The sequence below is a fragment of the Hyla sarda genome, chromosome 10 (assembly GCF_029499605.1).
Source record: "Hyla sarda isolate aHylSar1 chromosome 10, aHylSar1.hap1, whole genome shotgun sequence".
NCBI classification, from domain to species: domain Eukaryota; kingdom Metazoa; phylum Chordata; class Amphibia; order Anura; family Hylidae; genus Hyla; species Hyla sarda.
This window is the reverse complement of record NC_079198.1, coordinates 84,091,052-84,118,761: the sequence shown is the minus strand read 5'-3', so window position 1 is coordinate 84,118,761 and position 27,710 is coordinate 84,091,052. Positions and strand designations below refer to the sequence as shown.

The window sequence follows — 27,710 nt, the reverse complement described above, 5'->3', positions numbered from 1 at the left end:
GGGGAGTGTCTGGCCCCCATAGAAACATCGCTAGTCTGAACATAAAATGTTTTGTCAAAAATTAAGTAGTTACGAGACATAAGGAACAATACAGTCATTTTAATGAGAAAAAGAAGGAGATCGGATCCAGCTCAATGCAGGTAAAATCGGGTTTAATCCATAGGACAAGGAAGGAAAAGTTACGCGTTTCAAGCGCTGCAGGTGCTCTTAGTCATACAACAAATGCATGTTACAAGTCGGCTTACCGTATATACTCGAGTATAGGCCGAGTTTTTCAGCACGATTTTTCGTGCTGAAAACACCCCCCTCGGTTTATACTCGAGTGAACTCCCCCACCCGCAGTGGTCTTCAACCTGCGGACCTCCAGAGGTTTCAAAACTACAACTCCCAGCAAGCCCGGGCAGCCATCGGCTGTCCGGGCTTGCTGGGAGTTGTAGTTTTGAAACCTCCGGAGGTCCGCAGGTTGAAGACCACTGCGGCCTTCAACATCATCCAGCCCCCTCTCACCCCCTTTAGTTCTGAGTACTCACCTCCGCTCGGCGCTGGTCCGGTCCTGCAGGGCTGTCCGGTAAGGAGGTGGTCCGGTGAGGAGGTGGTCCGGGCTGCTATCTTCACCGGGGAGGCCTCTTCTAAGCGCTTCGGGCCCGGCCTCAGAATAGTCACGTTGCCTTGACAACGACGCAGATACGTCGCTGTCAAGGCAACGGCTCTATTCCGGGCCAGAAGCGCGGAGAAGAGGCGCCCCCGGTGAAGATAGCAGCCCGGACCACCTCCTCACCGGACCACCTCCTTACCGGACAGCCCTGCAGGACCGGACCAGCGCCGAGCGGAGGTGAGTACTCAGAACTAAAGGGGGTGAGAGGGGGCTGGATGATGTTGAAGGCCGCAGTGGTCTTCAACCTGCGGACCTCCGGAGGTTTCAAAACTACAACTCCCAGCAAGCCCGGACAGCCGATGGCTGCCCGGGCTTGCTGGGAGTTGTAGTTTTGAAACCTCTGGAGGTCCGCATGTTGAAGGCCGCAGTGGTCTTCAACCTGCGGACCTCCGGAGGTTTCAAAACTACAACTCCCAGCAAGCCCGGACAGCCGATGGCTGCCCGGGCTTGCTGGGAGTTGTAGTTTTGAAACCTCTGGAGGTCCGCAGGTTGAAGACCACTGAGGGCGAATGATGAGAAGAGGATGATGAAGGGGGGGGGGGGTGTGGGGATGATGAAGGGGGGTGGGGATGATGAAGGGGGGGTGTGGGATGATTACAAGGGGATGATGAAGGGGGGATGTGTGGGATGATAAGGGGATGTGTGGGATGATGACAAGGGGATGATGAAGGGGGGATGTGTGGGATAAGGGGATGTGTGGGATGATGACAAGGGGATGATGAAGGGGGGATGTGTGGGATAAGGGGATGTGTGGGATGATGACAAGGGGATGATGAAGGGGGGATGTGTGGGATGATGACAAGGGGATGATGAAGGGGGGATGTGTGGGATGATAAGGGGATGTGTGGGATGATGACAAGGGGATGATGAAGGGGGGATGTGTGGGATGATGACAAGGGGATGATGAGGATGTTAATGACGGGTCTGGATGATGACAGGGGGGGATGAGGTATTTCCCACCCTAGGCTTATACTCGAGTCAATAACTTTTCCTGGGATTTTGGGTTGAAATTAGGGGTCTCGGCTTATACTCGGGTCGGCTTATACTCGAGTATATACGGTAAATAGGCAGTGAGGTAATTACAGCCGGTCACAGGTCATGTGACCGGCAGGAATTAACCCCTTACAGGTAAATAGGGGCAGTGTAAAAACATAAGAAATATACTTCAAGTATCAAAACGATGGGTAAATACAAATATAATTATGACTACATAAAAGAATAATGTCTGAAAATAATAAATGACCAATGTGTGGAGAGATGAGAGAAAAATGAATAAATAAAAAGACATAAGTTATTAAGTTTCATATTAGGAGGATATATGCCAATCATGCACATAGGCTGTAAAGAAGCTACATATGAATTGACATCTTAAAAATGTATCACCAGATAAGTCCTATGTAGAAATTGACATAAGTATACGAGTGAATCAATATGTATTAATGGACATCTGGGAAACATGTGAAGATGTCAAGAAATTTATAAACGATAACATAAATAGAGTTATACTTAATAATGGAGGATGACATCCTGCCGTTTATTCATATCAAGAGGAACTCGTGCTGATAATTTAAGAATCCAAAAGACTTCTCGATTGAGAAGCTTTTGTTTCAAGTCACCTCCTCTCTTGGATGGGTTAACACGTTCAATTGCGGTACATTGTAAAGAGGAAAAACTGCCATGATGTGCTTCAGCACAATGTCTGGACACTGCAGAGGTGTTTCTGGAATTGAAATGGGGGATGTCAGATAAATGTTTTCTCAACCGAACTTTTAGTGGATTTGTGGTACAGCCGACGTACTGTAGACGGCAGGTCATGCACGACACCAGGTACACTACATATGTGGTATTACAATTAATGTATTGTTTGATTGTATAAGTGACGTTAGTGACAAATGAAGTAAAGGATCTGGTGACGTGCATCACCGAGCAACAGGTGCAACGGTTGTGCCCACACCTAAATGAACCAGGGTAGGATAGCCAAGTGGGTGGAGCAGGCCTAGAAGTAGAGAAGAGACTCGGGGAGACTCTTTGGCCGATTGTGGGAGCCTTTTTGGGAACACATCTATAACCGGTTTCTTTGATACATGCATACTGGGGATCAGTCAGAATCATAGGCATGTATGTATGTATAATCTTACAAATAGTAGAAAAATCAGTGCTGTAAGAAGTAGTGAAAGTCACCGGAGTTGGATTGTCGTGTTTCATTTTAGGTTTACGGGAACTGTTAAGTAGTTCCTGTCTGTTTCGACTAAAGGCAATTTTAATGGCTCTTTTAAGTGACCAATCAGGGTAACCACGAGCTTTCAGACGTGTCTGGATAGACTCTGCCTCAGTGAAAAAATCCTTGTCTGTAGAACAATTTCTGCGTGCCCGAATCATCTCACCCACCGGCAGGTTTTTTATGATGTGGGGTGGGTGACATGAGTGGGCACACAGAATGGAATTAACAGCTGTACTTTTACGAAATGTAGAAGACTGTATTTGGCCAGTGGCACTGTCACCCCTCAGATTGACATCAAGAAAAGAAATGGTGTGAGTGTGTTCTGAAACAGTGAACTGTAAATTAAGAGTGTTGGTGTTAAGATAGAAAGAGAAGTCTGGCACGGTCGCCACACCGGGACCCCATATAAATATGAGGTCGTCTATGTAGCGACCGTACCAGATGAGATGTTTAGCAAAAGGATTAGAAGGAGAAAAAAGATAGATAGATTCCCACCAACACATATAGATATTAGCAATAGAGGGGGAGAATTTGGCCCCCATAGAAGCGCCAGTGATTTGGAGGAAGAAACACCCATCAAACATAAAAAAGTTGTGTTCGAGAAGAAAAGAAACACATGTACCCAGAAATCCACAAAGATCAGGAGTGTAGGTGGAATAAGTAGAAAGAAACCATTGGAGTGCAGTAAGTGCAAGGTGGTGTGGAATGACTGAGTACAGGGATGTAACATCCGCTGAGACCCAGGAGAAAGATGAATGCCAAGGTATATGATTCAAATTAAGTAGTAGATGTTTAGTGTCCTGTATGTATGCCGGAATCTGAGGGATGAGTGGTTGGAGGAGCGAGTCTATCCAGGCACAAAGGTTTTCGTTATATGACCTCCTCCTATTTTGGAGAATATTTTGACATTTACACACCAGGTCAATACTTCATCTATAGGCTTTTTGGACTTAATACTCACCAATACACCACAGGGTACAATTTCCATCGCCACTCATCGCAAATTAATATCAGGCAACACAGTACTCAGAGTGGATAGTAATCACCTTCATCATACCACCAGTGCCATCCCAGTAGGTGAATTTACCAGGCTAAAACGAAATTACACCGATACTGAAACTTTTATGAGACAATCCTCTGAGCTAGAAACTGGGTTAAACTGGATTTTGTTTCATATTATTTTAATCGTATGGACCTACAGAATAAAGAAAAGGTGTAATTTTTACCGAAAAATGCACTGCGTAGAAACAGAAGCCTCCAAAATTTGTTGCACGATGATTTTTTTTTTTGTGTCGCTGTAGATTTTTTGGTAAAATGACTGATGTCATTACAAAGTAGAATTGGTGGCACAAAAAAAAAAAAGCCATCATATGAGTCTGTAGGTGCAAAATTGAAAGGGTTATGATTTTTAAAAGGTGAGGGTGAAAAAACAAAAGTGAAAAAACTGAAAAACCCTGAGTCCTTAAGGGGTTAATAAGTGCTTGGATTTTTTTTATCCAATATCTTTTTTATTAAAACATAGAACTTTACAATTGCACAACAGAAAAAAAAAATAGGGCAAGGCGGAGGTCAAAGTACAAAGCAGTATACAAAGGAAACACCATCCGGCCTCCTCCCTCACACCAATCTCCGTCAGTCATCAACCGCAACTCCATCCCCCGTCAGGCGAAAAACACTGTCCCGCCTCCTCCCTCACACCAATCTCCAACCTCCCTTAGTCTAAACTCCCTTCTCCCTCATCCAAAACTCCCTCATACCTCAGACGATTCTCCCTCAGACCTCAGACGAAATTTCCTGCCGTATAGCGGAGCCAACACTGAATAGCATGTATAGCAGAACCCGTATAGCAGAGCCGTCACTGAATAACATGTATAGCACAAGTAGCCGGTTGAGGCTAGGAAAGGCCACCAGCAGCTAACAGTAGCTTTGATAGGGCAGGGAGGGATTTGTTACTGATCCAACAGTGTATCTAGAGGCAAGCCACAAGGACCAGGCAATGATTCATGAAGAAAATTTTGCCGATTGCTAAATGGGTCAGTAGACAGCCAGCTCATGCGGATCTTTTGTCTGGCCATTGACAGGAGAGGCCAAACCAGGCAGGAGGAACTAGGATATAAAGATAAGTAGGATGCTCCAAGGAGAACCAGCTCTGGGGTATAGTGGATTTGTGTGTTTGTGTATTCTCGGATAAAACCACCATATGTGTGATCTAGTTTCCCTGTCAGTCCAGCACCTCCACTAGAATTCAAATACAAACAGGCCATTCGTCCTGGAGAAAAGCAGGTGTGCGCAGTGCTTGGAGTTTATCACAATATCTGTGTTTTTGTTTGTCCACCCACTTTCTGCGGATTGACCACAGGTTCTTAATGGGCTTGATATATGGGGAACCAAAATGTCATGTTTTGTTCACCAAGCCACACATTAGTCTTGTGACATGGTGCCTGGAAAATGCATTGTTCATCACTAAATTGTTCCTGGCTTGTCAGGAGAAGTTGCTCTTCGCCTGGGCGGACTGCAGAAAAAGAAGGGTCAACACTGTAAAAGTTGAGTCTTTGCATAAACTTGATTTATTTATTAATAAAAGTTTAAACAACTTATGAAATGCTTAGAATGATACTTTAGTAACCAAAGAAACTTTGAAACATCTGACTAAAAGATCAAAACTCACTGACGCAGCAAACTCATGGAAATCAAAACTTGTGTCCGTCTCAAAACTTTTGGCCATGACTATAGATAACAGTATGTTCTTGCTTATTAATGCACACTAAATGCAGTTTGCACACTTCTACATTTTACCATCAGGACATGAGATGGAAAGGACATCTGTGCCTTGTCCTCCTGTAAATATTTCTGCCATGTGCTCTTAATCCAATAATCCACTGCAACTGAAAGCAATAAAGATGACATTCATGTTTTTATTATTCTTTTTAAACTATCATACAAATTGTATTCCTTATGAATTTTGGAGACAGAGTTAAAGTGTTACTGTCATTGGTAGGAAAATGTAAAAAATGCTCAAGTTAGTGTAAAAATGTGCCCTAAGATCTGTATGCTATAATAGTATGCATGCTTTTAGATCTATGTATTCCTATGCTCAGTCTGCAGGCCTTCTAAAAAAGCTTTTGGGAGAAGGACAAACTTGCTCCTTTCCTCCTCCCCTGCCCCCTTCCTCGTTATAAAGCTCTGCACAAATATTTTTACATTTGCACAGCTTTGTGCTAAAAGTGCATGCTTTTATAACTCTGATGCATCCATATGAACCTATATGGTTCAAATACAAAAGAAATACATTAATAAAAAGACCAAAGATAAATAATTTTGCATATAAATAATAATTAAGCACCTTGTTTTGCTTGTCAGTGTGCATGGAAAAGCTTCTCTTCTGAAAAGTCTGCAAGCTGTTTGGATCTTACAGGTGTTCAGCACACTAAAGAAAGATGGATTATGCAGTGCACTAAGGCACAGCAGGGAGATAACCAAACTCCTCCCCTTAGAAAATTGGTCCAAAATGGCTAGTTGCTAGGACCAAAAAGACTTGGTTACCAGAGTTTGCAAAATTAGACAGAGACCCCCAGTGGCCATTTTTTAAAACCATTCTTTCACATCTTTAGCAATCATTTTTTTTTAATGAAGTATATTAGGAAAATGCTTAGTTTTTAAGGAAGTATTAAATGAAAAAAAAGTTGTTTCTCACAACAGGAATGCTTTAACATTGGTTTTCCAACAGAACATTGCTCAGAGCTTAACAATTATTCTCCTGGCTAGGATAATTCTCATAGTGCATCCCAGTCGTTTACATGAATTAAAAGAAAATGTGATTAATCAGACTAGAACCCCTTTCCCATTTCTTCAAGGGGTACTACTTTTAATCAACTGGTACCAGAAAGTTAATCAGAATATTAGTTAATCAGTAAATTACTTTACTTACTACTAAATTACTTACTACTAAAAAATCTTAATCATTCCAGTACATATCAGCTGCTGTATGCTCCACAGGAAATTCTTTTCTTTTTGAATTTATTTTCTGTCTGACCACAGTGCTCTCTGCTGACACCTCTGTCCATGTCAGGAACTGTCCAGAGCAGGAGAGGTTTGTTATGGTGATTTGCTCCTGCCCTGGACAGTTCCTGACATGGAAAGAGGTGTCAGCAGAGAGCACTGTGGTCAGACAGGAAAGAAATTCAAAAAGAAAAGAACTTCCTCTGTAGTATACAGCAGCTGATAAATACTGGAAGAAACTTTCTGGCACCAACTGTTTTCCACCAGAATACCTCTTTAACCCCTTAAGGACCAAGCCCATTTTCACCTTAAGGACCAGGCCAATTTTATTTTTGCGTTTTTGTTTTTTCCTCCTCGCCTTCTAAAATCCACAACTCCTTTATATTCCCATCTACATACCTATATAAGGGCTTATTTTTGCGTGACCAATTGTACTCTGTAATGAAACCCCTCAGTTTACCATAAAATGTACGGCGAACCCCAAAAAAAAATTTTTTAGAGAGGAAATCAAAATGAACACCACAATTTTGCGCATTTTGGAGGGTTTTGTTTTCACACTATAGATGTTACGGTAAAAATGACACGTGTTCTTTATTCTGTGGGTAAATACGATTAAAATGATACCCATGGCTAGATACTTTTATATTTCTGTACTGCTTAAAAAAAATCTAAAACTTTTTGTACAAAATCGGTAATCTAAAAATCGCCCTATTTTGACCACCTATACCTTTTTCATTTTTCCATATATAGAGCGGTATGAGGGCTCATTTTTTGCACCGTCATCTGTACTTTTTATCGATACCACATTTGCATATATAAAACTTTTTGGGAGTAAAAATGGAAAAACTGACAATTTTTTTTTTTATTGGTGGAGGGGATTTTTCACTTTTTTTTTACTTTTTATTTTTACATTTTTCAACTTTTATTTTACACTTTTTATGTCCCCATAGGGGACTATCTATAGCAATCCTTTGATTGCTAATACTGTTCAGTGCTATGTATAGGACACAGCACTGATCAGTATTATCAGTGATCTTCTGCTCTGGTCTGCTCGATCGCAGACCAGAGCAGAAGATCCTGGGAGCCAGCCGGAGCCAGGTGAGGGGACCTATGGCCGCCATGCTGGATGATCGGATAGCTGCGGTAGCGCTGCGGGCGATCCAATCATCCATTCAAAGTACTGCACTGCCGCATATGCCGTGATCTGTATTGATCACGGCATCTGAGGGGTTAATGGCGGACATCCGCGCGATCGCGGATGTTGGCCATTACGGGCGGGTCCCCGGCTGCTACTAGCAGCCAGAACCTGCCGTGTATGACGCGAGCACCAATCCGATGCTCGCGGTCACACACAGGACGTAAATGTACGTCCATGTGCGGGAAGTCCCGCCAAACCATGACATAAATATACGTCCTGGTGCGGGAAGTCCCGCCAAACAAGGACGTACATTTACGTCTGTGGTTGTTAAGGGGTTAAAAGGGTACTCCGGTGGGAATTTTTTTTTTTCAAATCAACTGGTGCCAGAAAATTATACAGGTTTGTAAATTACTTCTATTTTACCCTTACAGTACTTATCAGCTGCAGAAATAGAAAGTTGTGTAGCTCTTTCCAGTCTGACTACAGTGCTCTCTGTTGCCATCTCTGTCTGTGTCAGGAACTGCCCAGAGCAGGAGAGGTTTGCTATGGTGATTTGCTTCTACACTGGACAGTTCCTGACACAAACAGAGGTGTCAGCAGAGAGCACTGTGGTCAGACTGGAAAGAACTACAGTCATGGCCGTAAATGTTGTCACCCCTGAAATTTTTCTAGAAAATGAAGTATTTCTCACAGAAAAGGATTGCAGTAACACATGTTTTGCTATACACGTTTATTCCCTTTGTGTGTATTGGAACTAAACCAAAAAAGGGAAGGAAAAATAACTGAAATCAGTCACTTCCTATGACCATCAATAAGCTTCTTACACCTCTCAGCCGGAATGTTGGACCACTCTTCCTTTGCAAACTGCTCCAGGTCTCTCTTATTATAAGGGCGCCTTTTCCTAACAGCAATTTTAAGATCTCTTCACAGGTATTCAATGGGATTTAGATCTGGATTCATTGCTGTCACTTCAGAACTCTCCTGCACTTTGTTGCCATCCTTTTCTGGGTGTTTTTTGACGTATGTTTGGGGTCATTGTCCTGCAGTAAGACCCAAGATCTCGGACGCAAACCCAGCTTTCTGACACTGGACTCTACAGTGCGACCCAAAATCCATTGGTAATCCTCAGATTTCATGATGCCTTGCACACATTCAAGGCACCCAGTGCCAGAGGCAGGAAAACCAAACCAAAAACATAATTGAACCTCCACTATATTTCACTGTAGGTACTGTGTTCTTTTCTTTGTAGGCCTCATTCCGTTTTCAGTAAACAGTAGAATGATGTGCTTTACCAAAAAGCTCAATCTTGGCCTCATCTGTCCACAAGACGTTTTCTCAGAAGGATGTTGGCTTACTCAAGTTCATTTTGGCAAAATGCAGTCTTACTTTTTATGTCTCTGTGGCAGCAGTGGGGTCCTCCTGGGTCTCCTGCCATAGCGTTTTATTTCATTTAAATGTCGATGGATAGTTCGCGCTTACACTGATGTTCCCTGAGCCTGCAGGACAGCATGAATATCTTTGGAACTTGTTTGGGGCTGCTTATCCACCATCCAGACTATCCTGCGTTGACACCTTCAATTTTTCTCTTCCGTCCACACCCAGGGAGATTTGCTACAATGCCATGGGTTGCAAACTTCTTGATAATGTTGCGCACTGTGGACAATGGCAAATCTAGATCTCTGGAGATGGACTTGTAACCTTAAAATTGTTGATATTTTTCCACAATTTTGGTTCTCAAGTCCTCAGACAGTTCTCTTCTCCTCTTTCTGTTGTCCATGCTTAGTGTGACACACACAGACAAACAATACAAAGACTAAGTGAACTTCTTTCCTTTTTATCTGATTCAGGTGTTATTTTTATATTGCCCACACCTGTTACTTGCCCCAGGTGAGTTTAAAGCAGCATCACATGCTTGAAACAATCTTATTTTTCCACAATTTTGAAAGGGTGCCAATAATTTTGTCCAGCCTATTTTTGGAGTTTTGTGTGACATTATGTCCAATATGCTTTTTTTCCCTCCTTTTTTGGTTTAGTTCCAGTACACACAAAAAGAACAAACTGTGAGAAATACTTAATTTTCTAGAAAAATTTCAGGGGTTCCAACATTAAGGCCATTACTGTACAAAACTTCCTCTGTAGCATACAACAGCTGATAAGTATTGGAAGTATTAAGATTTTTATATAGAAGTAATTTACAAATCGCTTTTATTATCTAGCACCAGATGATTTAACCCCTTAAGGACACATGACGTACTGGAACGTCATGTGTCCACTCCCGATCTATAACGCGGGGCCACGGCGTGGCCCCGCGTCATAGCGGTTCGGGCCCGGCCTCTAACAACGGCCGGGACCCGTGGCTAATAGCGCGCGGCATTGATCGCTGTGCCGCGCGCTATTAACCCTTTAGACGCGGCGTTCAAAGTTGAACGCCGCGTCTAAAGTGAAACCGAAAGCATGCCGGCTAGCTCAGTGGGCTGTTCGGGATAGCCGCGGTGAAATCGCGGCATCCCGAACAGCTGACAGGACAGCGGGAGGGCCCCTACCTGCCTCCTCGCTGTCCGATCGCCGAATGACTGCTCAGTGCCTGAGATCCAGGCATGAGCAGTCATGCGGCAGAATCATCGATCACTGGTTTCTTATGAGAAACCAGTGATCAATGTAAAAGATCAGTGTGTGCAGTGTTATAGGTCCCTATGGGACCTATAACACTGCAAAAAAAAAGTGCAAAAAAAAAGTGAAAACATCATTTAACCCCTTCCCTATTAAAAGTTTGAATCACCCCCCTTTTCCCATAAAAGAAAAAACACAGTGTAAATAAAAATAAAAATAAACATAAATGGTATCGCCGCGTGCGGAAATGTCCGAATTATAAAAATATATCGTTAATTAAACCGCACGGTCAATGGCGTGCGCGCAAAAAAATTCCAAAGTCCAAAATAGTGCATTTTTGGTCACTTTTTATATCATTTAAAAATGAATAAAAAGTGATCAATAAGTCTTATCAATGCAAAAATGGTACCGTTAAAAACTTCAGATCACGGCGCAAAAAATGAGCCCTCATACCGCCCCATACACGGAAAAATAAAAAAGTTATAGGGGTCAGAAGATGACAATTTTAAACGTATAAATTTTCCTGCATGTAGTTATGATTTTTTCCAGAAGTCCGACAAAATCAAACCTATATAAGTAGGGTATCATTTTAATCGTATGGACCTACAGAATACATATCAGGTGTCATTTTTACCGAAAAATGTACTACGTAGAAACGGAAGCCCCCAAAAGTTACAAAACAGCGTTTTTTTTTAAATTTTGTCGCACAATGATTTTTTTTCCCGCTTCACCATAGATTTTTGGGCAAAATGACTGACGTCATTACAAATTAGAATTGGTGGCGCAAAAAATAAGCCATCATATGGATTTTTAGGTGTAAATTTGAAAGAGTTATGATTTTTTAAAGGCAAGGAGCAAAAAACGAAAATGCAAAAACGGAAAAACCTCCGGTCCTTAAGGGGTTAAAAACATATGTTTTCCACTTGTTTTACACTGGAGTACCTCTTGAATGATCCAGTTTGATATCCACATTGTAGTTGCTCTTGGCAGTGATCAGGGCTCAGCATTTTGACTGATCAGCAGATATTCAGCCTCATATGGAGCAAGTTGCAATGCACTGGGTACTCTGTTTCCTGTACGGCAAATGGCACACATTTCAGTTGGCCCTTAAAGGGGTACTCCGGCGCTAAGACATCTTATCCCCTATCCTTTGGAGATATGCCTGATCGCGGGGGTCCCGCACCCCGTTAGAATCAGTCCCCGGAGCGTGTTCGCTCCGGGTCTGATTACTGGCGATCACGGGGACGGAGCATAGTGACGTCACGGCTCCGCCCCGTATGACGTCACACTCCGCCCCCTCAATGCAAGCCTATGGAAGGGGGCGTGACAGCTGCCCCGCCCCTCCAATAGACTTGCATTGAGGGGGCGGAGCGTGATGTCACATGGGGCGGAGCCATGACGTCACTATGCTCTGTCCTCGTGTTCGAGATGGACTCAGCCTGAGGACCTCCAGCGGTTCCAGAAGCAGCTAAAGGTGGGTGCTGCATGGTAGATCCCGGGGGTCCCCAGCGGCGGGACCCCCGCTATCTGACATCTTATCCCCTATCCTTTGGATAGTGGATAAGATGTCTAGGGGCGGAGTATCCCTTTAACACTGGGGCCCTTATACATGTTACTCACTAAGTCATGCAGATGCTTTACATGTCTTTTTTATAAGTCTAGCTCCTCTATTTGGCTTACAAATCCCTCTTTTCTGCTGCTTACTCATTCTGACATCCACTGGTCAGGAAGGGGCATGTCCAAGGCAAGCACTGAGCCTGCCCTAACTCACCATGCATTCACTGCTGGGTCTCTTCATCTGATCACTGCAGGCTGGTCTGTAACTTCCTCCTCTATGTTTTCAGACAGGAGTCTAATAGACAGGACAGGAGTGAGCACAGAGGAGTGCTGGTCCCACCCTCACTTACTCGACTTTGTCCCTGCCTGTGCTTAAACTGAGACACAGATGATGATGCAGGCGTTCGGATTATGTTCTGGGTGGTATATAAGCCATGATTTCTTCAAGAAGAGATAACATTTTTTAATGAAGTATATAAGAAAGGTTAATGTTTTGCCAAGAAGTACAACATTGCCCATTAAAGTGATTGATCAGAAGTAATCCTGGTTATTTGGTTGCAGCAAACATCCCCACCAGTAATAATAAGAATCATAGTGTATAATTAACATGACATAGAGGGACATTTATCATTGTTGTCTTTGGTAAATGAGTTATGAAGTCTTTTTATTTTATTTTTTGCTTTAGTCTTATGTGCCACATATTTATCATACTAACACAGGGTGTTCATAAATTTGGAGAACATAAGCAAAACACAAAAGTTGCAGTTGATTTGCAATTTTTTAAAGGGGTTAGCAACTTTTTTTTTTTTTTTGCTCACGTGCGATATTCGCACATTATAAATTCGTGACCATTGCAAAGTGAAAACTGAAATTTGCTTAGGTAAGGCTGTTTGCAACTTTATGCTTACCCACAAAAGTCTCAAGGAAAAGTTCTTAGGCGCACGTGCCTTTTGTGCGCCTAGAGCAAAAAAAGGTTCTAAACACCATGATGAATGTCCCCCATAATCTTTGGGGCTGCCAAATTACTTATTGTGTCACTGTCGTAAGATCTGCTATTTGCAGTCAATTGTTTTTGCTATTGTCAGTTATGTTAGATGTTTCTGGAATTATGTAACTACTATTACAACTATAATTTATAAAGAATATTTGGAGTCTGCTCAGAGTTCCCTTACCTTAAAAACACACTGATCCTGCAACCACATGCTATTATCTAGATCTCCTTAGTGGGTTCTAAGATTTTTGTAAGGTACATATATGAGGTATGATATACTATGTAAACTTTATGTCACCTGATTAATATTGAACACATTCATGAATATAAATATGCTGTTTATGCCGCTGCGCTGCAATACAAAATATTAAACTTGACATACAACAAATAAAATATTATAAAAAGAAGGATGCCGCTTAAAAGAAAGCACTTGACTTAAAGGGGTATTCCAGGCCAAAACTTTTTTTTATATATCAACTGGCTCCGGAAAGTTAAACAGATTTGTAAATTACTTCTATAAAAAAAATCTTAATCCTTCCAATAGTTTATAACTTTTAATTATATCACTTAAAATATTAATCCAAAAATTTAGAAAAATAGAAAATTGTCAAAAAACAATCGTGCATCAAGCACGTAAGCTGCGGCTTAAATAGGGGTTATAAGCCCACTATGACGCAAGTTACATAGATGTATGACAGTAGTTGTTATCAACACATCACCAATCTGTGATTGTATGCTCCTTGATACCAATTATTATCACAGCGTAAATAGAATTCCCTTTATCCCAACACGTTTCTATGTAGGGGTATAGTATAAAGAATTACCCCTTACACTTCTTCAGGGGATTTAGGTTTACAATAGACAAGTGCTCTGGAGTCATATATCACACTAATTGATGTCACTGTATGTACCCTCTGTTTTATAGGGGGGGCTAGTGATCAGCAGTGACACCTAGTTAGTGTTACGCCGAGCGCTCCGGGTCCCCGCTCCTCCCCGGAGCGCTCGCAACATCCTCGCAACTGCAGTGCCCCGGTCAGATCTGCTGACCGGGTGCGCTGCGATTCCTCTCCCAGCCGGGATGCGATTCGCGATGCGGGTGGCGCCCGCTCGCGATGCGCACCCTGGCTCCCGTACCTGACTCGCTCTCCGTCGGTCCTGTCCCGGCGCGCGCGGCCCCGCTCCCTAGGGCGCGCGCGCGCCGGGTCTCTGCGATTTAAAGGGCCACTGCGCCGCTGATTGGCGCAGTTGGTTCAATTAGTGTGTTCACCTGTGCACTCCCTATTTATACCTCACTTCCCCTGCACTCCCTCGCCAGATCTTGTTGCCATTGTGCCAGTGAAAGCGTTTCCTTGTGTGTTCCTAGCCTGTGTTCCAGACCTCCTGCCGTTGCCCCTGACTACGATCCTTGCTGCCTGCCCCGACCTTCTGCTACGTCCGACCTTGCTCTTGTCTACTCCCTTGTACCGCGCCTATCTTCAGCACTCAGAGAGGTTGAGCCGTTGCTAGTGGATACGACCTGGTTACTACCGCCGCTGCAAGACCATCCCGCTTTGCGGCGGGCTCTGGTGAATACCAGTAGTAACTTAGAACCGGTCCACTAGCACGGTCCACGCCAATCCCTCTCTGGCACAGAGGATCCACCTCCTGCCAGCCGCATCGTGACAGTAGATCCGGCCATGGATCCCGCTGAAGTTCCACTGCCAGCTGTCGCCGACCTCACCACGGTGGTTGCCCAGCAGTCGCAACAGATAGCGCAACAAGGCCACCAGCTGTCTCAACTGACCGTGATGCTACAGCAACTACTACCACAGCTTCAGCAATCATCTCCTCCGCCAGCTCCTGCACCTCCTCCGCAGCGAGTGGCCGCTCCCGGCCTACGACTATCCTTGCCGGATAAATTTGATGGGGACTCTAAGTTTTGCCGTGGCTTTCTTTCACAATGTTCCCTGCACTTGGAGATGATGTCGGACCAGTTTCCTACTGAAAGGTCTAAGGTGGCTTTCGTAGTCAGCCTTCTGTCTGGGAAAGCTCTGTCATGGGCCACACCGCTCTGGGACCGCAATGACCCCGTCACTGCCTCTGTACACTCCTTCTTCTCGGAAATTCGAAGTGTCTTTGAGGAACCTGCCCGAGCCTCTTCTGCTGAGACTGCCCTGCTGAACCTGGTCCAGGGTAATTCTTCCGTTGGCGAGTACGCCATCCAATTCCGTACTCTTGCTTCCGAATTATCCTGGAATAATGAGGCCCTCTGCGCGACCTTTAAAAAAGGCCTATCCAGCAACATTAAAGATGTTCTGGCCGCACAAGAAATTCCTGCTAACCTGCATGAACTCATTCATCTAGCCACTCGCATTGACATGCGTTTTTCCGAAAGGCGTCAGGAACTCCGCCAGGATATGGACTTTGTTCGCACGAGGCGTTTTTTCTCCCCGGCTCCTCTCTCCTCTGGTCCTCTGCAGTCCGTTCCTGTGCCTCCCGCCGTGGAGGCTATGCAAGTTGACCGGTCTCGCTTGACACCTCAAGAGAGGACACGACGCCGCATGGAGAATCTTTGCCTGTACTGTGCCGGTACCGAACACTTCCTGAAGGATTGTCCTATCCGTCCTCCCCGCCTGGAAAGACGTACGCTGACTCCGCACAAAGGTGAGACAGTTCTTGATGTCAACTCTGCTTCTCCACGCCTTACTGTGCCTGTGCGGATATCTGCCTCTACCTTCTCCTTCTCTACTATGGCCTTCTTGGATTCCGGATCTGCAGGAAATTTTATTTTGGCCTCTCTCATCAACAGGTTCAACATCCCGGTGACCAGTCTCGCCAGACCCCTCTACATCAATTGCGTTAACAATGAAAGATTGGACTGTACCGTGCGTTACCGCACGGAACCCCTCCTAATGTGCATCGGACCTCATCACGAAAAAATTTAGTTTTTGGTCCTCTCCAATTGCACTTCCGAAATTCTCCTTGGACTACCGTGGCTTCAACGCCATTCCCCAACCCTTGATTGGTCCACAGGAGAGATCAAGAGCTGGGGTATTTCTTGTCTCAAGGACTGTCTTAAACCGCTTCCCAGTACTCCCTGCCGTGACCCTGTGGTTCCTCCTGTAACCGGTCTCCCTAAGGCTTATATGGACTATGCTGACGTATTTTGCAAAAAGCAAGCTGAGACTTTACCTCCTCACAGGCCTTATGACTGTCCTATTGACCTCCTCCCGGGCACTACTCCACCCCGGGGCAGAATTTATCCTCTGTCCGCCCCAGAGACTCTTGCTATGTCTGAATACATCCAGGAAAATTTAAAAAAGGGGTTTATCCGCAAATCCTCCTCTCCTGCCGGAGCTGGATTTTTCTTTGTGTCCAAAAAAGATGGCTCCCTACGTCCTTGCATTGACTACCGCGGACTTAATAAAATCACGGTAAAGAACCGCTACCCCCTACCTCTTATCTCAGAACTCTTTGATCGCCTTCAAGGTGCCCACATCTTTACCAAACTGGACTTAAGAGGTGCTTATAATCTCATCCGCATCAGGGAGGGGGACGAATGGAAAACCGCATTTAACACCAGAGATGGTCACTTTGAGTATCTGGTCATGCCCTTTGGCCTGTGCAACGCCCCTGCTGTCTTCCAAGACTTTGTTAATGAAATTTTTCGTGATCTTTTATATTTCTGTGTTGTTGTGTATCTGGACGATATTCTGATTTTTTTCTGCCAACTTAGAAGAACACCGCCAGCATGTCCGCATGGTTTTTCGGAGACTTCGAGACAATCAACTTTATGCCAAAATGGAGAAATGTCTGTTTGAATGTCAATCTCTTCCTTTCCTAGGATACTTGGTCTCTGGCCAGGGACTACAAATGGACCCAGATAAACTCTCTGCCGTCTTAGATTGGCCACGCCCCTCCGGACTCCGTGCCATCCAACGTTTTTTGGGGTTCGCCAATTATTACAGACAATTCATTCCACATTTTTCCACTATTGTGGCTCCTATCGTGGCTTTAACCAAGAAGAATGCCAATCCTAAGTCCTGGTCTCTCCAAGCGGAAGACGCATTTAAACGGCTCAAGTCTGCCTTTTCTTCTGCTCCCGTGCTCTCCAGACCTGACCCATCTAAACCCTTCCTATTGGAGGTTGATGCCTCCTCAGTGGGAGCTGGAGCGGTCCTTCTACAAAAAAACTCTTCCGGGCATGCTGTTACTTGTGGTTTTTTTTCTAGGACCTTCTCTCCAGCGGAGAGGAACTACTCCATCGGGGATCGAGAACTACTGGCCATTAAATTGGCACTTGAGGAATGGAGGCATCTTCTGGAGGGATCAAAATTTCCAGTTATCATTTACACCGATCACAAGAATCTCTCCTATCTCCAGTCTGCCTAACGGCTGAATCCTCGCCAGGCCAGGTGGTCGTTGTTCTTTGCCCGTTTTAATTTTGAAATTCATTTTCGCCCTGCCGACAAGAACATTAGGGCCGATGCTCTCTCTCGTTCCTCGGATGCCTCGGAAGTAGAGGTCTCTCCGCAACACATCATTCCTCCTGACTGTCTGATTTCCACTTCTCCAGCCTCCGTCAGGCAAACTCCTCCAGGGAAGACCTTCGTTTCTCCACGCCAACGTCTCGGGATTCTCAAATGGGGTCACTCCTCCCACCTCGCAGGCCATGCGGGCATCAAAAAATCCTTGCAACTCATCTCTCGTTTCTATTGGTGGCCGACTCTGGAGACGGATGTTGTTGATTTTGTGCGGGCCTGTACTGTCTGTGCCCGGGATAAGACTCCTCGCCAGAAGCCTGCTGGTCTCCTTCATCCTCTGCCTGTCCCCGAACAGCCTTGGTCTCTGATTGGTATGGACTTTATTACAGACCTACCCCCATCCCGTGGCAACACTGTTGTTTGGGTGGTCGTTGATCGATTTTCCAAGATGGCACATTTTATTCCTCTTCCTGGTCTTCCTTCAGCGCCTCAGTTGGCAAAACAATTTTTTGTACACATTTTTCGTCTTCACGGTTTGCCCACGCAGATCGTCTCGGATAGAGGCGTCCAATTCGTGTCAAAATTCTGGAGGGCCCTCTGTAAACAACTCAAGATTAAATTAAACTTCTCTTCTGCTTATCATCCTCAATCCAATGGGCAAGTTGAAAGAATTAACCAGGTTCTGGGTGACTATTTACGGCATTTTGTTTCCTCCCGCCAGGATGACTGGGCAGATCTTCTACCATGGGCTGAATTCTCATACAACTTCAGAGTCTCTGAATCTTCTGCTAAATCCCCATTTTTCGTGGTGTACGGCCGTCACCCTCTTCCCCCCCTCCCTACTCCCTTGCCCTCTGGTTTACCCGCTGTGGATGAAGTGACTCGTGATCTTTCCACCATATGGAAAGAGACCCAAAATTCTCTTCTACAGGCTTCATCTCGCATGAAAAGGTTTGCCGATAAGAAAAGAAGAACTCCCCCCATTTTTGCTCCCGGAGACAAGGTATGGCTCTCCGCTAAATATGTCCGCTTTCGTGTCCCCAGTTACAAACTGGGACCACGCTATCTTGGTCCTTTCAAAGTCTTGTGCCAGATTAATCCTGTCTCTTACAAACTCCTTCTTCCTCCTTCTCTTCGTATTCCCAATGCCTTCCATGTCTCTCTCCTTAAACCTCTCATCATCAACCGTTTCTCTCCCAAACTTGTCTCTCCCACTCCTGTTTCCGGCTCTTCTGACATCTTCTCCGTGAAGGAGATACTGGCCTCCAAGACAGTCAGAGGAAAAAAATTTTTTTTGGTTGATTGGGAGGGCTGTGGTCCAGAGGAGAGATCCTGGGAACCTGAGGACAACATCCTAGACAAAAGTCTGGTCCTCAGGCTCCAAGAAGAGGGGGAGACCCAAGGGGGGGGTACTGTTACGCCGAGCGCTCCGGGTCCCCGCTCCTCCCCGGAGCGCTCGCAACATCCTCGCAACTGCAGCGCCCCGGTCAGATCTGCTGACCGGGTGCGCTGCGATTCCTCTCCCAGCCGGGATGCGATTCGCGATGCGGGTGGCGCCCGCTCGCGATGCGCACCCCGGCTCCCGTACCTGACTCGCTCTCCGTTGGTCCTGTCCCGGCGCGCGCGGCCCCGCTCCCTAGGGCGCGCGCGCGCCGGGTCTCTGCGATTTAAAGGGCCACTGCGCCGCTGATTGGCGCAGTTGGTTCAATTAGTGTGTTCACCTGTGCACTCCCTATTTATACCTCACTTCCCCTGCACTCCCTCGCCGGATCTTGTTGCCATTGTGCCAGTGAAAGCGTTTCCTTGTGTGTTCCTAGCCTGTGTTCCAGACCTCCTGCCGTTGCCCCTGACTACGATCCTTGCTGCCTGCCCCGACCTTCTGCTACGTCCGACCTTGCTCTTGTCTACTCCCTTGTACCGCGCCTATCTTCAGCACTCAGAGAGGTTGAGCCGTTGCTAGTGGATACGACCTGGTTACTACCGCCGCTGCAAGACCATCCCGCTTTGCGGCGGGCTCTGGTGAATACCAGTAGTAACTTAGAACCGGTCCACTAGCACGGTCCACGCCAATCCCTCTCTGGCACAGAGGATCCACCTCCTGCCAGCCGCATCGTGACAGTTAGAAGTCAAACATCAAAGACTGACAGCATCAATATACACCCGGCTCTCCGTTTAAACACCTGTGTCCAGGGATCAGTGGAGACATTTCTCATAGTCTTAGATCAATCCTGAAATGACAAAAAATCATAGGTGTCTCCCTTAGCAACCAGTGAATAACTTACCCCAACGGTTGTTCAACACATATTGACAAATAGTTACTCACAGTGCGCTGGGTCGTATGAGATAAGAGAGCGCCGGGTACTGCAAACAACAATATGCCCATACTTAGTACCTCGTTCTCACAGAGTTAATAGAGCATATAGACAATCTAGCCGCATAGTAAAAAACAACAACCCAAAGCTAAGCATTAGTAATTTTTAGTTTACATAGAGCCGTTCAGGAGATAATGTACATAGGACGCTGCAATGGCAGCGAGTGTCGGATCGGTGTCCGGGGTAGCTGCGTGTCAAGTAAACACGCCGGCGTCTCCATGCGACCGGGGCACATCCTATTTACGTCATCGGAGGCCCGTCCCCATGACGCCGCATATTGGGGCACGGTCTCCACTCAAGTCCCGGATTCCCAGAAACGGGATAGGCCAGGCTTGACACCATTCACACGTCGGATGCGATACTGGTATGCGTATAACAAAATGTAGAATCAATCATGATTTAAGGCTAGATAATGGGACAGGTATTACCTGGTAGAATTTGACTCATTAAACATAGAACCGGATATGTTTTCCCTCAGTCCATACAGTGTTAAAGCCGTCTCTCGTAATTTGGCCGCAGCTGTCAGTGAGTCTGTGCTATACTACACCCACTTCTTTTATCATGCATAGATTTGTCATTACATAGTAGCCCACTGATAATCAGGATTGGGCTGACAAAAATCAGGAAAAATGTAATTCTTAACCCGCTGCTCGGAGAAAAATAAACCCTGATAAATAACAGCAAAAGTAAATGGTGTCCATATTCTGCATAATACAAAGATATGTTGAAAAAACAATGATAATCAGTGCTGGAGAGCATGATAACGCTGCCGAAATGTAGAGTGAGAGAAAAGTAATTAGCAATTAATAATCAATGCTTAATAGCCTATACCAGAATAGAAAAGGGGCGGGGACTAAGATAAGATGTCAGATCGCCTTTTAAAGGGGCATACCGCAGGGGCAGTATCTCCGTCTCAGGTGGAACTGTTCAGACCGGGATGAATTCATACAACAGGCTAAAGATCTAAGAAATCGATTCCTTCAGCGTGGCTACCCGGATTATATCCTACAGAGGGCCTACCAATTTGCCCTGTCCCAGGATAGAACATCTCTACTGACACCAAAACCAAGGAGGGAGGAGGATAAATATACACGAATCATAGGGAAATTTGACAACATGTCCCAGGAGGTGAAAACTATAATATGTCATCACTGGGACATTTTGAGAATGGACCCGGATTTGAGGGAAGTGGTAGGCCCGAGACCATTGATCACTTATCGTAAGGGACCGAGTGTAAGTGACAAACTAGTCCACAGCCACTTTCAAAATACAACTTCTCAAACATGGCTTGGGACGGTAAACACGAAGGGCGGCATTCAATGTGGCCATTGCCGCGTGTGTCCTCATATATTTAAAACAACATTTTTTGAAGATACGGTATCAGGCACCAACATTCCTATTAAACACTTTGTTAACTGTAGTTTTAGAGGGGTCATCTGTGTGCAAGTGTGGAAAGAAATATGTTGGAAAAACAATACGAGAATTTCGTCGAAAAGTGCTGGAGCATGTTGGAGACATCCGAAATGCTAGAAATACTCGAGTTGCTGTACATATAAACACCATGCACAATAGTGATATATCACAAATCAAATTTATCGGCATTGATCATGTTAAACCACCACAAAGGGGCAGAGACTGGGATAGATCCATTCTGCAACGAGAATGCAGATGGATCTATAGACTGCAAACTATGGCCCCAAACGGCCTTAATGAACAACTATCGTTCACTTGCTTTATATAAATATTTTGGAAGAGGCCCATGGGTATATTTAACCCCAGGGTGGCGGATTAAGGTAGTTAGGGGAGATCCCAGTGGATCTTTTGTTCTAGGCTCCACCCCATTAACCAGGGTGAACTAGGGCATTAATAGGAGGTTCCTGCCATACGGTACCGCCCTTGTTAGGGCGTCCATGCCACTTAGGTTGAGGTGACATGCTCTAGGACTTAATAGGGCCAGAACAGGTATCCCTAGGTCCCTATCATCCCCTCTCCTCTCATGTCTCCCTCTAGGGTCATCCAGCCTCCTAAACAATATGCCTGTGGATGCCTTCCTCTTCTTTATACTATACTACATATTTATATTTTTTATTTTATTTTTATAATTTTTTATTTATGCATATCGTCCCCCCCCCCCCCTCCCTATAGCCCAACAAAAATTAGTTATCCTCCAATATTTCTATTTTTGGCAATCAGAGACATCATCTGCCTTAAAGGAGAGGACTCCTTATCTTAGTCTCCGCCCCTTTTCTATTCTGGTATAGGCTATTAAGCATTGATTATTAATTGCTAATTACTACATTTCAGCAGCGTTATCATGCTCTCCAGCACTGATTATCATTGTTTTTTCAACACATCTTTGTATTAAGCAGAATATGGACACCATTTACATTTGCTGTTATTTATCGGGGTTTATTTTTCTCCGAGCAGCGGGTTAAGAATTATGTATGTCCTGATTGTTGTCAGCCCTATCCTGATTATCAGTGGGCTACTATGTAATGACAAATCTATGCATGATAAAAGAAGTGGGTGTAGTATAGCACAGACTTACTGACAGCTGCGGCTGAACTACATGAGATGGCTTTAATACTGAATATATAGCTCAGAATCACTGACAGCTGCGGCCAAAGTACGAGAGACGGCTTTAACACTGTATGGACTGAGGGAAAACATATACGGTTCTATGTAGAACTGTTTAATGAGTCAAATTCTACCAGGTAATACCTGTCCCATTATCTAGCCTTAAATCAGTGATTGATTCTACATTTTGTTATACGCATACCAGTATCGCATCCGACGTGTGAATGGTGTCAAGCCTGGCCAATCCCGTTTCTGGGAATCCGGGACTTGAGTGGAGACTGCGCCCCCATATGCGGTGTCATGGGGACAGGCATCCGATGACGTAAATAGGATGCGCGCCGGCCGCATGGAGACGCCGGCGTGTTTACCTGACACGCAGCTACCCCGGACACTGCTCCGGCACTCGCTGCCATTGCAGCGTCCTATGTACATTATCTCCTGAACGGCTCTATGTAAACTAAAAATTACTAATGCTTGGCTTTGGGTTGTTATTTTTTACTATGCGGCTAGATTGTCTATATGCTCTATTAACTCTGTGAGAACGAGGTACTAAGTATGGGCATATTGTTGTTTGCAGTACCCGGCGCTCTCTTATCTCGTACGACCCAGCGGACAGTGAGTAACTATTTGTCAATATGTGTTGAACAACCGTTGGGGTAAGTTATTCACTGGTTGCTAAGGGAGACACCTATGATTTTTTGTCATTTCAGGATTGATCTAAGACTATGAGAAATGTCTCCACTGATCCCTGGACACAGGTGTTTAAACGGAGAGCCGGGTGTATATTGATGCTGTCAGTCTTTGATGTTTGACTTCTAACTAGGTGTCACTGCTGATCACTAGCCCCCCTATAAAAAAGAGGGTACATACAGTGACATCAATTAGTGTGATATATGACTCCAGAGCACTTGTCTATTGTAAACCTAAATCCCCTGAAGAAGTGTAAGGGGTAATTCTTTATACCATACCCCTACATAGAAACGCGTTGGGATAAAGGGAATTCTATTTACGCTGTGATAATAATTGGTGTCAAGGAGCATACAATCACAGATTGGTGATGTGTTGATAACAACTACTGTCATACATCTATGTAACTTGCATCATAGTGGGCTTATAACCCCTATTTAAGCCGCAGCTTATGTGCTTAATGCACGATTGTTGTTTAACAATTATTTGGTTTTCTAAATTGTTGGATTCATATTTTAAGTGATACAATTAAAAGTTATATTTTATAAGGCACCTCAGTCCTTGGTAGGGACAATCTATTATTTTCTTCATTAATTGCCGAGAGGCAACATGTACTAAGTGAGCAGGTGTATGGCCGAGACCTTTCATACATTTAGTTCTCCTTCCAATAGTTATTAGCTTCTGAAGTTGAGTTGTTGTTTTCTGTCTAACTGCTTTCTGATGACTCACGTCCCAGGAGCTGTGTAGTTCCTATGGGGATATTCTCCCATCATGCACAGCTCCCGGGACGTGACATCATCATTGAGCAGTTAGACAGAAAACTTCAGAAGCTAATAACTATTGGAAGGATTAAGATTTTTTTAATAGAAGTAATTTACAAATCTGTTTAACTTTCTGGAGCCAGTTGATATATATATATAAAAAGGTTTTGCCTGGAATACCCCTTTAACTTTGTAAGGTGCAGCAGAGCTGAGCTGGTTATTTTGTTTGCAACACACTGACATTATAATATTTGCTATTCACATAGGAATATAGTTATATCAACAAATAAGAAGGCCAGAAAGAGTTAAATTTAACCCTGCTACATTGTTACCAAATAATAAACTGTTCGGGTTCAAAGCATTCAAGCAAGACTGACTAAGTAATGTAATATTTATAGCTTTGTAGTACCTCTGCATAGTGCGACAATGAAACTGCAGCATCATCCAGTGATATCTAAGTTACCTGGTATGTTGTGCAGAAAAGAGAAGATGAAATCCATGGATGTTGTTCAGGCTGTGCTGACTTCAGAATGAGATGCTGGGGTTTTCTGGTTGAATGCTGCGGATGCAGTCTACTAAAAGCCTATTGAAAACTGGAACATCAGCAGAATCCTCTGTGTGTTGGTTATTGAGACTGACAAGCCCAGTGAATAGCTGCCTAAGCTGCAGCGCACTTCAGAATAAAAGCCTTGGGTGGCAGCAGTGTACACTGTGTGACCTCATTGTCTTCTATTCTAAAACACAGGTCCCTCCATGCAGTAACCTTATAGGCTGTTGTGTGGGGAGATAGCAGAAGGGAAGATGGCCGCGATGCGAACATGTATCAGTCAAAGCAGAGAAGTGAATTGGTCATTCAGCAGAACACCTAATATCATATCTCTGTAGGTTTAGACCAGACTGTACAGTAGGTTCATGTTTTGTATTATGTTCAATCTAACGTTATTCCATGTCAAAAGAACAGAGCAAAGAGTTCATTATAGCTCTGCTAAATCTATACCTGTACAGTACATGTACCGCGCAGGTGGTATAACTTTTTGTTTGCAAATACTATTTAGAGACATTTTCTTGCAATACACAATGGGGGGTATTTATGAATTTTACCTGTTGACAGTTTCTTTTTACCCTTTATTTTTTCACTTTGGTTTTCGTGGACATGCACCAGATTTATCATTTGGTGCAAGTTGTTAGTAATTTTGGCTCAAATGTTGAAATCAGCTGTTCACAGCGCCTTTTACACAGAACTTACCACCACAGAGGACTCGTATTTTACCCTGTAGAGCAGCCATTTCGGAGTCCCTCCTGCAGTATATCAGCAAGCGGCATGAGTTATTTTCTTTTGTGGGGTTTATAGTCACCATGTGAAATGGATTTTATTTTCAACTTGGGTAGTTGTTTTTTTTTTTTTGTTACTTTAGTGCAGTGGTCTTCAACCTGCGGACCTCCAGATGTTGCAAAACTACAATTCCCAGCATGCCCGGACAGCCGTTGGCTGTCCGAGCATGCTGGGAGTTGTAGTTTTGCAACATCTGGAGGTCCGCATGTTGGAGACCACTGTTTTAGTGCTTACCTTTCCTGAACCTGTGTGGCCATTTCCAATGCTGGCTCAACGGAGGGTGAAGGTTCCTCAGAGACAACTATGTCGCAGGATAGTATTGCGCAGCCCTGGAAGCGTCGCAGCTTTCACAAAAAAATTTTTTTTATGTATTTTGATGCCTTTACATTTTCTGACATTGCTAAGTGTGTTTTCTATGTGCAAAATTTCTTAGCGGGGATTTGCGCCAAAAAAAACGGGATTTGCGTCAAAATTGCGCCAAAGATCGATTGGCGCAAATGATGAATTACTGACTAAAGTTGAAATCACACACAGGACCGTGTGATTTTGAGAAAGTTGTAAAAATGACAGTTGATAAGATGCACCAAACTTTGGCGCAAAAAGACACTGCGCCAAAGTATTGCGCCAAAGTTACGTGAAAAAAACCCCACATAAATCCTTTGATAAATACCCCCCAATATGTACAATGCACCACAATACTTTGCCTTTCATTAAAAGTTGCTGGGCATATTTATCAACAGGTTTAGAGCTTTTTTTTTTTTATGTAGAAAAGCTGCAGAAATGTATCTTAAGTGATTTTGACTAAAATGATTTTGATACACACTTTTGGTATTTTACTTAGCAGTGGTTGTTGATTTATGACTTTTCTTAAAACAGTCACAGCAGGAGGCAGATAAGGGGATTTGGGGGGAATTTATCAACAGGTTTAGAGCCTTTTTTGGTGTATTATTTGCTACTATGCACCTGAATAACCCAACAAAAACTAGTTGATTTTAGCTTAGTAAATGAGGGCCATAATGTTTATGATCCTGCCTGGTAAACGGCATCAACCTTTAAAAGGAGTAGTGCAGTGAAAAATAACTTATCCCCTATCCAAAGGATAGGGAATAAGTTATAGATCGCGGGGGTCCGACCGCTGAGACCCCCTGCGATCTCCTCAACGGGGCCCCAGCAGTCTGCCGGAAGCGGCCGTTCCGACCCCGCAGGAAGCCACGGGAAGATACATGGATGGGGCATGTTGGCCGCAGCTCCGTGCAGGGGTCGGCACGCCCTCTTACAGCAGACTGCTGGGGCCCTGTTCAGGAGATTGCGGGGGGTCCCAGAGGTCGGACCCTCATGATCGATAACTTATTCCCTATCCAAAGGATAAGGGATAAGTTATCTTTCACTACACTACTACTTTAAGAAACACCAAACACTAAAAATACTAACTTTTAACCACATCATTTATTAGAAAAAATGAATAAAGTGTTATCAAAAAGTCCCATTAAAACAAAAATGATACTGATAAAAACTAAAGATCACAGTGCAAATTTTCATATCCCTGTAGATATGATTTTTTTTTTATAGTGGTCAGAAAGGACACTTATGTTTCAATCAAATTGACCTACAGAAAAAAGAAAGCATATCATTTTTACCATATAGTACACTGAGTAAAGCCGAAAAACTATTTTTTTCGTTTAGTGGTACATTTTATGATAAAATAAAAGGTGACATTACAAAGTACAATTGGTTGCACAAAAAACAAGCCTTTATATGGGTTTGTAGGTGAAAAAAATAAGAGTTAAGCCTATTAGAAAGTGAATGAGGCAAAAATGAAAACGCAAAAATTGAAAATAGTCTGTCCTCAAGGCCAAAATGGGCTATGTTTTCAAAGATTACCTGTCATGAGCTTAATACATTTTAAAATCCTTCCAGTTCACTCCAACCATCATAATAAACCACTCTCTGCCTTTATTTTCATTATTAAATAAAATAAAAAAATGAATAGAAGTAATTTTCAAACTTATGTTTATACTGTATTTAAATTTTTATATTTTTTAACAGAAGTCATTTACAAATCTGTTTAACTTTCTGGCTCCAGTTGAACTGAAAAAATAGTTTTCCATCGGAGTACCCCTTTAAAGACCAGGCCAATTTTAGTTTTTGCACTTTTGATTTTTAGAATGGTAGGAGGAAAAAACTAAATGCTTTCAATGCACCTTCAGACCCATACAGTATCTAATGTGTTGCCAAGCGTTATATAAAGGCAAAATCTGATGATTAGTAGTGTGAACCTGGCCTAATAGTGACTTACTTTTTTTTAACTGAAAATCATATGTAGACATGGTTTTAAATCCCATATCA

At 43.9% G+C, this 27,710-nt stretch overlaps 2 protein-coding genes across 3 annotated transcripts in view; one reads left to right on the top strand and one right to left on the bottom strand.

Moving 5' to 3' along the window:
• Positions 1 to 24,803, bottom strand: part of LOC130294631 (carotenoid-cleaving dioxygenase, mitochondrial-like) — a 151,032-nt gene extending 126,229 nt beyond the window's left edge. Inside the window, exons 1-2 of one of the 2 annotated variants that reach the window (XM_056544779.1) lie at positions 24,495 to 24,803; positions 12,395 to 12,621 (exon numbers count right to left, since the gene is read on the bottom strand). In XM_056544779.1, the coding sequence (XP_056400754.1) occupies positions 12,395 to 12,401 (7 nt within the window). In that variant the 5' untranslated portion in view covers positions 12,402 to 12,621; positions 24,495 to 24,803. The remainder of the gene's footprint in view (positions 1 to 12,394; positions 12,622 to 24,494) is intronic. The other variant, XM_056544778.1, reaches the window with a different exon arrangement.
• LOC130294632 (uncharacterized) overlaps positions 22,528 to 27,710 on the top strand; it is a 181,529-nt gene continuing 176,346 nt past the window's right edge. Inside the window, exon 1 of the mRNA XM_056544782.1 lies at positions 22,528 to 22,720. Within this exon, the coding sequence (XP_056400757.1) occupies positions 22,702 to 22,720 (19 nt within the window). The 5' untranslated portion in view covers positions 22,528 to 22,701. The remainder of the gene's footprint in view (positions 22,721 to 27,710) is intronic.